The sequence below is a fragment of the Dipteris shenzhenensis genome, chromosome 6 (genome assembly GCF_047967505.1).
Source record: "Dipteris shenzhenensis isolate YYH24624 ecotype China chromosome 6, Dip_SZ_1.0, whole genome shotgun sequence".
Classification (NCBI taxonomy): domain Eukaryota; kingdom Viridiplantae; phylum Streptophyta; class Polypodiopsida; order Gleicheniales; family Dipteridaceae; genus Dipteris; species Dipteris shenzhenensis.
Window position 1 is genome coordinate 6,194,825 of NC_141601.1, and position 8,054 is coordinate 6,202,878.

Below are 8,054 nucleotides of genomic sequence, written 5' to 3' on the forward strand. Positions count from 1 at the left end.
TAATACTCCCCCTTTTAAGTTTATTTATCCTTTATGGGCTCTCCCAACACACACCCCTAATTGATTTCTCACGCTGGGGTCCTATTCACAAAAGTGTTTGGAACTCAATACTGATATCAGTTCTAAGGAGACAAGTGCTAATAAAGAATTAAGTAGTCTTTATGAAATCTATCCTGACGATACATCTCTTGTTTAAAATTACGAAACTTTTCTCTCGTTTAAAGGTCGTGTTTGTGTTAATGACAGAAGAAATGGTTGGCTATGGCTACCAATAATTTATGTGTATTGTTTTGTTTGGTCAATATCTCAGGTTGCGTGCGAAAAGACCGTTTTGATGTGGCAAACAGAGGTACGATATGAATGGGGTGAGTGCGATGGCGATTCGCGCATAAAAGAGCAGCTATAGGTTAAGCATCGGAGGAGCGGATGCTCGTTGAGATGAGAGCTATGGGGATGCGGGCGGTGTGCCCGTTGCTGCCGGATAGTACAAGGCTGCCGAAGCTTGCGGTAATGCTATCGCTGAGGGGCTCTAGCGTAATCGTGAGGAGCTGCGACTGCTGGTACCCCAGAGTGAAGTTGGAAGGGATGACGGAAATGGAGGCCGTCTCTGGCGCGATTGTGTTCACGATGTACGTCTCCGTCTCCTCGGCCACACTTGTGACGGTGCGTGGAACACTTCGAGTAGCATTCAGGTTGGCTATGGTGATGAACGGGGAATTCAAGTCCGTTGCCAGTCCATTCCCATCGCTACTGCACTCGTATCCGATGGTGCTCTCCACTGTAGAGGACGCTCCCCGTATCGTGCACAGAAACTCAGCGTAATCTTCAAATTCTGTGATACGGGGGATCACTAAAATCCTGTTAGCAAAAATGGATTTGGATTGTCGGAGAATTCAGAACAAGTTTTGCAAGAAAGAGCAACAACGAGTTCGGACGGAAATTGATTGATTCAACCGTTTTGGGGTTGGATGGATCAGCGTGCCTGCATCGAAGATTACAGCAGGATCCATTGCGGCGGTGGCGTTTACGGCTCCGCTCCCCAGATCGAAAGACGTGGCTTCGCCAAAGTCCTGGCCAAGTTCACTCGACGGATTCTGCGCAAGAAGAGGATTGCCATCCTTGTCCAACACAGATGCTGTGGTCGAAATGGCTGAAGCAATTCCTGCCGGACTCAGATTCGGATATTTCTGTTTAATCAGGGCTGCGATTCCGGAAATATGAGGCGTTGCCATGCTTGTCCCTGAGAGCATTGCGAATTTCTCCCCTGCGAATAGCAACAACACTCAAGAGCAGTCGATACGCATCCATCGTTTAGCGTACAAATGTCAACGGAAGATGAATCGCCAAGAAAGCAAATGCAATTGTAAGGACAGGCAGAGTTCACCTTCAAAGTACTCTGCATCGATGCCCAAAGGTGTCCAAGCAGCCCAGATGGAGCTCCCAGGGGCCGCGATGTTGGGCTTCAGCACATCCGCAGCATGGTAGCGGGAGTCGAGAGGATCTGGGCCTCGCGATGAGTACGCAGCTACTCTCGGAGCCTGCTGGCTGAAGGTCGCGTTGGTACCGCCGAGAATACGTCCGTGAGCTGCTACGTAAGATGAATTGCTGTCGTAGTCGCTCCATGAAAAAGACGTGTTGTAATCGCTTGAATTATAAGAGAGGTTGCAATACTCCAGCAAAATCTGCACGCAGCATTAGAAAAAGCCAAGGATCTTTGTTCTAAAAAGCTTGACGATTGGCTACAAACGAGCTCAAAAGCGGATGGAGAACTTGTTTTCGCGACTAGAGAGTTTGAGCTCAAAGATTGCTAGTTTGGTAAGAAGTCGATGGATTTTGCGGTTGCTCAACCCATTGGTGAATTACGAAGTGGAAGCAAGATTCGATGGGGCTGCTTGATTACCTCGGAATCTGTGGCATTAGATATGATAATTGCCGGAATCGTGAACGGAATGAAATCGCCGCCCAAATCGATGCCGTAGAGCTCCGGGCTCACGGTCAGAACGACGCCTCGAACAGACAGATTATTTGCGGTAGCCTCAATATTCTTGATGGAGGCGTCTCCCAGCAGAAAGCTGAGGGTGTAGGTGCAAACCAAGATGTTTCCTTCTGTCAGATTGCGATTGAAGTATCCGGATTCCTGGCATTCGGCCAGACTATCAATCTGCTCCTCAGATACAGATTCATTTTTTTGCGCGTTGCTCGCGAGCACCATGGTGTACATGTCTTCGCCTTCTGTGCCAGCTACGGAAGAAAAACAAGGAACGAGATCGTCCAGTTAAAGCAGGCAGTCAAAGCTCAAGTTGCCGATTGAGACAAAATTCCTGAGAAACGTACATAATTTTCGCGGGAGGAGCAAGAAATTGATAAGTGAATATAGACATGATCAAATTTTCAAGAGAGCAGGAGCAGGCGATCCAGTGATAGCCCTCCTAAGGAATCCATTTAGACTGTTGGACCGTAGAATCGATCAACAGCTTTGTTGCGAGCGAATTATCGAGGTTGCTTAATTGTCGGAAGATGCACACTTACGTGCGAGACCAAACCCTCTGATGGTCAGATTGTTTCCGAGGACGATAGAGTTGGAGTAGCTGCGATCATGCTCCGCTGCAGCGACTGAGAAGATCCAGGGGCTGAACGAAAGGATGCTAAGTGGACTGGGGCCTGCGTTGCCTGCTGCCTGCACGACGAACACCCCGGCCTTCACCGCCGACAGCAGTGCAATGTCCATGGTGTTGAAATAGGTGGCAATGCCGGAAGGAGGTCCGCTCGGCCCGATCGATAGATTTAAGATGTCGACCCCGTCCTGCACCGCCTGTCATTCCGACATCAATCATCAGCTAATTTCTTCATGTTTGCAAAAAAAATCCGTAACCCGTTTGCACGGTGCAAGGCTGTAAAAGGAATTTATCGTTCACAATTTTGTTGGGTGCTGCAAGAAATCCGTCGTTCAAAACTTGTGTGCACGTCCATTAAGCACAACGTCTACCGCAATCTCTAATTACCTTTTCTATTGCTGCGACGACATCCGATATGAAACCTCCAAAGCCTACGTACAGTGCCTTATATATCGCGAGTCTGCCACAGGCAAATTTGCAAAAAATAAGCAATGCAAACTGCTTCCTACAAATTCTCATCGACGCAAATTCTCACGGACGCAATCTGGACCAGTGGAAAAAGTTCATTGGATAGTGAAGTGAAATTGAGCTATCTGAGGCCGGAATGGTGAAGATTGGTTACTGTGCACAAGGTGCCATGCCGCTTGCTAGACCGAAATTCATCCCGGCCACTTCGACGGCAATATCCGAATTCCCGGCAGCTGTGGAGGCGGTATGTCTGCATCCAACGAGGCAACATTGATCAGGCATCAATTCTTTTTGTTGCCGAGAAGATGATCCTCTCACCATTTTCGTTCGATGAGAGCAAATCCATATTGGCGAATTGTATGTTGGAGGGCCTTACGTTCCGTGACCATCTGCATCGAGAGGAGAGGCGAAATCTCTGCTTGCATCGAACAGGCCGCTCTCGATAGCTGCCTCGGCGAAGTGGCGAGCCGCAACAATCTTGCCGTTGCAAGATCCTTCGGGGAACTCTGTGGCAACCTCGCAAGCCCCCTTGAAATTCGTAGTTGTTTTGTAAACGTTGGTCGTCTTGTGGGAGAAACTCGGGTGAGTCGGATCGATTCCGGTGTCCACCAAGCCAATCACAATGCCCTCGCCTGCAGCATACATTCCCAGATCCCATTCCGCCCACGCTCCCGTCGGCAATTCCAGGTAGCTTGGCGTGTAAGTGGTGAACTTCTTCACCCTCGTATCTCTCTCCACCATCGCCACCTCCGGCATCCTCGCCAGCAATTCCGCCTGTTAACAGAAAATGCCATCTTAGCTAGCCCAAACATACCGACGGTAACATAATACAAAGTCCGAAATATGATTCTGCTTCGATACCTGTTCGGATGACATCGAGATGGCAAAACCGTTGATGAGATAGTAGTAGCTGTAGAGCTTCCGGTAGGAAGCTGCTCCGTTTCGAAACGATCGTCGAAGGAGAGAGTCATGGCTGTTGACGAGGAAATTTGCGTAGGCTATGGCTGTTTTGCTGCATAAGTGGACAAAACACGTGATCATCAACACCTTAATTGAAATAATGGTTCACAAAACAGAACATTTTCGAGGAGTGATGCTAGCATGAAAGGAAGTCGGATCATCACCTGTTCATGTCGACTCTCTGATTTTGAGAGGCAGCTGGCTGAGCAAAATCCGGCAAAGAACCGTCGTAACGAATCACCGGAGGGGCTTTGAGGAGAACCAGGAACAAATCCGTCCCGGCAGCTCGGGCCATGGAGTCCATCCTCTGCACGAACACCACGAAGACAGCGACAGCAACATAAACCACGTGCATTTGCATTTTCATCATGCCTAGCTCCATACCTACCCCTTGACTCTTCTACCAGAGTTCCAATTCTTTATGAGACAAGATTCACAAGAAGCTGATCACTTTGAGAGACCCTGTTGTAATCTAGTACACGAGGAAATGCTTGACCTTTCGGGTGGGATTTGGGATTTTATACACCACAAATTGAAATTTGCGAGCAGTTACCGGAAGCAAGGAATGCCGATCTCATGGGCACATCCAGATTACGCTAACAAGGTGGAGTGTAGATGAGGTGATCTGATAATATCCCACAAGCGGTTTATAAAACAGACTGCGGGGAGTAGTTGCTTGCACGAGAATGATCACATTCCGTTATAGCCTCAATCCTTTTGACGTCACACAGTGCTTAAGGAAAGTTTTGTGAATAAGGGGCCTGTTTGGAAAATTTCGTTTTTTTTGGAGAACCTTTGAAACTCCACTTTTGGGTGAATGAACTCTCCTCTTAGATTCGACACATGGAGCTCATCCCTCCTTCAACCCTTTAGACCATTAGATTCGTGCATTATTTTTAGCGGGAGCTATAGTTACACTTTTGTAAAAAGTGTCCCATTTTGGTTTAATCTCTCTCTCTTTCCGTGTCTCTCTCTCACACACATAGTTTGCAAATCATTCGGACTTTCCTATGCACGGGCTTCTATCACAGGTGTTGCAAATTAATCATCCAATCATCTTGACAATTGTTTTCCTTTGACGGAACCAATTTGAAGGCAGTGCACACGAGTACTTGTACTCACTTGTTTAGCTTCTAAGAGCTTTTCTTAGCTTTCTCCAACACGAACTACTTCCTAGAAATACACCCTCATGTCACATCTCAACTCTTGCTTCAGCAACCGTCTTAAATCATGGAGGCCCAAATGCTTTCAGTCTAGCTGTCGATAGCTTCAATGCGATGGATCCCAATGGACAATGGAAAGAAAATCAAGAACACAAAATGGCACTGCAGAAGGGAAGTGAGGGACACATTGCACAGCCACAGTTTATGATGCCGCTCGAGATTAACCATTCTATTTGAGGCTCACAACATTTGCAATCAAGCGCGGGTTTACAAAACTTGTCACCATGCAGGTAGTTGGAAGAACCTCATAGCATGGATTGGCAAGGGCAAGAAAGGCTTTTTGAACCAATGCCACAGACAAATTACTGGAACAATGCAACGTGGCCTGATCTTTCATGTTATAATCCATTGTCGAACCAATTTCTGAAGACTAATGGGATTAACTTACAGAGAGCTAAGGCAAGCGAGAAGTTCATGAGCTGCTAATCAAATCTCATGGGATTGAAGAGATCACATGAGGGTTTTTGGTTCAGGTGTCATATTAAAGTTTATAGGATTTTACTATTCTTTGTGCATTGTAGATGTACAATGGTCATTGCTCTTTTCTCATATAAGAAAGATCCTGCACTTCATCCAATTATATGAATCTGGATGTGAAGACCGGATTGATGAGTTGCAATTTGGAATTTCAAGCGTTGATTCCTATTTGAGTGCCTAATGATATCGACCTCAACCTCTACCTCTTGACATATAACTTATAGCTCTGTAAGCCTAAAAAACAAATGTATCCAACATATGCATGTTGGACTAGTTGATCTCAGCCTCCGTAGAGCAAGCAAAGTATAGGGATTGTAGCAAGAAACGGAGATCAATCTCATCCAAATATGAGTCTTCGATCTCTGGATCACATGAAACATTTGAATTTCTATTCAGAATCTTCTTTTCCATTCTTGCTTCGATAATTTACCAATGAGATGAAGCACCTCTTTTTCCTATAAACAAACCGGTGCCACCTTGTAGAAAGCCTTCGATAAAACCTATGAATGAGCTCCTCGATAGGGAGAGTAAAAAAAATGGAAATTTCAAAGGAAAAGCAAGGGTCATTGTTTGCTTGGGTGTGGCCATTTTTTGTGAGGCTCAAGGATTTTTCTATATATAGGTATCTTGCATGACCCATAACTTATGTATTGCTTGCTCAACAGAATTCGGCAAACTTTGCCTTCAAGTTATAGTACACATTCCAAACTTAGACATGAGACCAAAAAATTATGGAATAAGGATCTGGAACAAGACTATTAAAGCATTACAAGTGCTATGTTGTATGTGAAGCATACATCCTGAAGACTGTAGGATATAGCAATTTATTTAAAAACATCAAAATTTCATTCTACATACATGCAACCAAGTAATCATTCAAAATTAGACTACGTGAGCTTCTCCTCAACCCAAGGACACACCTAAATGAGAATATTAGGTATGGGTTAAGAGGCCTCCAATGTTGTGCTAATGTGATGTACATCGATTTGAGAGCATGTTCCATAACTTTTTTTTAATTTGTTGAAAACCAAAACGGATTGAAAATTTACAATCCAAACTAGTGGGACTACTGCATTGGTCTTAAAACATTGATAGTTGTTAATATTGGTATCTAGAGTCACCCTAAAATGGAAGAAGTTAATAATATGCAATTTGTGCATGTGCAAAGAATTTTCAATAAATCCAACACTATTTACAATTTTGAACTGTTTCTTTTTCCATGCATGTGCTTGTTATATGGCTCATAAGCATGCCAAAGGTCATTGGATTTCATAATACATAGTAGTACTAATGTATATTATCGGAGGGGAAACCCGATGGCTGGAAATTTTACTACTCCCGTAAATTTTGAATTTTCACACCTCCTGCCCATCGAATCTAGTACTTGCAACCTATCCCCACCCTACAAATGCCTTGCAACCCACACGCACCTCGACATGACATTGCGTAGACTTTGGTTTGGCATTATCTTCTTTTAGGTAAGTTTTCTTCTATCCTTTGCTCGCCTCCCTTTGCTCGCCTCACAAGCTAGCTTCTCTAGTTCTATTCTAGACTGATCATGGCCATGGCATCAATGGCAGCATGCAGCTCGCCATAGCTTGCAAGAGAAGCATACAAAGGCTACGAGACATGAAAGCAAAAAAGCTTGGTCAAGGCACAACGAATAGATTGTGGGTCGAGAAAAGCAATGGCACGGTATCAAAACAGCAACAAAAGACACTTTTGCAATATTTGCAGAGGGAGAAACAATGAGAACAAAGAAGACTTTTTTGTAGAGCAGTAGAAGGAAGCAGTTACAAATGCACGCATTCAATCATTGCCATCGAAGCGAAGAACACGAGTTGTGGTATCACGATGGGTGGGAGCATTCAAGACAGCAACATTAGGTCATTCAGGTGAATATCAATCTCGAGTCTTCACAAACTTTAGCCTGCACCCTAAAGTTCGCAGAGCAACAGTCCTACCAACACCTCGGGGAGATGCACGCCCAAAAGGTAATGCTCTCAAACCTGAGAAATGGCCTACAGAAAGTGAAAGCGGTGCATAGCTTAGATCAACTAGTTGCAAAGAGGGCAACATTAGCTATGTTGACTTGTTCACAAAAACAAAGTAGAAATGGCTTGGGTACACAATATCGAAGATGTTGTCAATTAGAAGGACCAATGTGGCTCTAGCGGCAGTTGAACATAGAGCAGAAGCAATGCACGGTCATCCTGATCCAAGAAGATAGTGCGCTTCAACAGAACGCAGGGAAAGGAGAGATAGCTTAAGTGCGGAAGTCATTGCTAGAGTGATGATGTTTTGACACAAA

General features: G+C 45.0%; 1 protein-coding gene across 1 annotated transcript; it reads right to left on the minus strand.

The window, feature by feature from the left end:
* Positions 1-407: 407 nt before the first annotated feature.
* LOC147900697 (subtilisin-like protease SBT2.2) lies at positions 408-4,425 on the minus strand. Its single transcript, XM_087375707.1, has 10 exons — positions 4,208-4,425; positions 3,945-4,095; positions 3,460-3,857; positions 3,238-3,333; positions 3,003-3,075; positions 2,530-2,812; positions 1,893-2,241; positions 1,385-1,617; positions 983-1,264; positions 408-832 (listed from the first exon to the last, which is right to left on the minus strand). Exons 1-10 carry the CDS (start codon positions 4,423-4,425, stop codon positions 408-410), a joined length of 2,508 nt encoding a protein of 835 aa, XP_087231833.1.
* Positions 4,426-8,054: the final 3,629 nt, after the last annotated feature.

Excerpts from the sequence above, each read along its gene's own strand:
- LOC147900697 (XM_087375707.1), bottom strand. The coding sequence starts at position 4,425 with ATGGAGCTAGGCATGATGAAAATGCAAATGCACGTGGTTTATGTTGCT. Across the intron at positions 3,858-3,944 it reads TCTCGATGTCATCCGAACAG|GCGGAATTGCTGGCGAGGAT; the intron begins GTATCGAAGCAG and ends TTCTGTTAACAG. Across the intron at positions 1,265-1,384 it reads CGATGCAGAGTACTTTGAAG|GGGAGAAATTCGCAATGCTC; the intron begins GTGAACTCTGCC and ends TGCTATTCGCAG.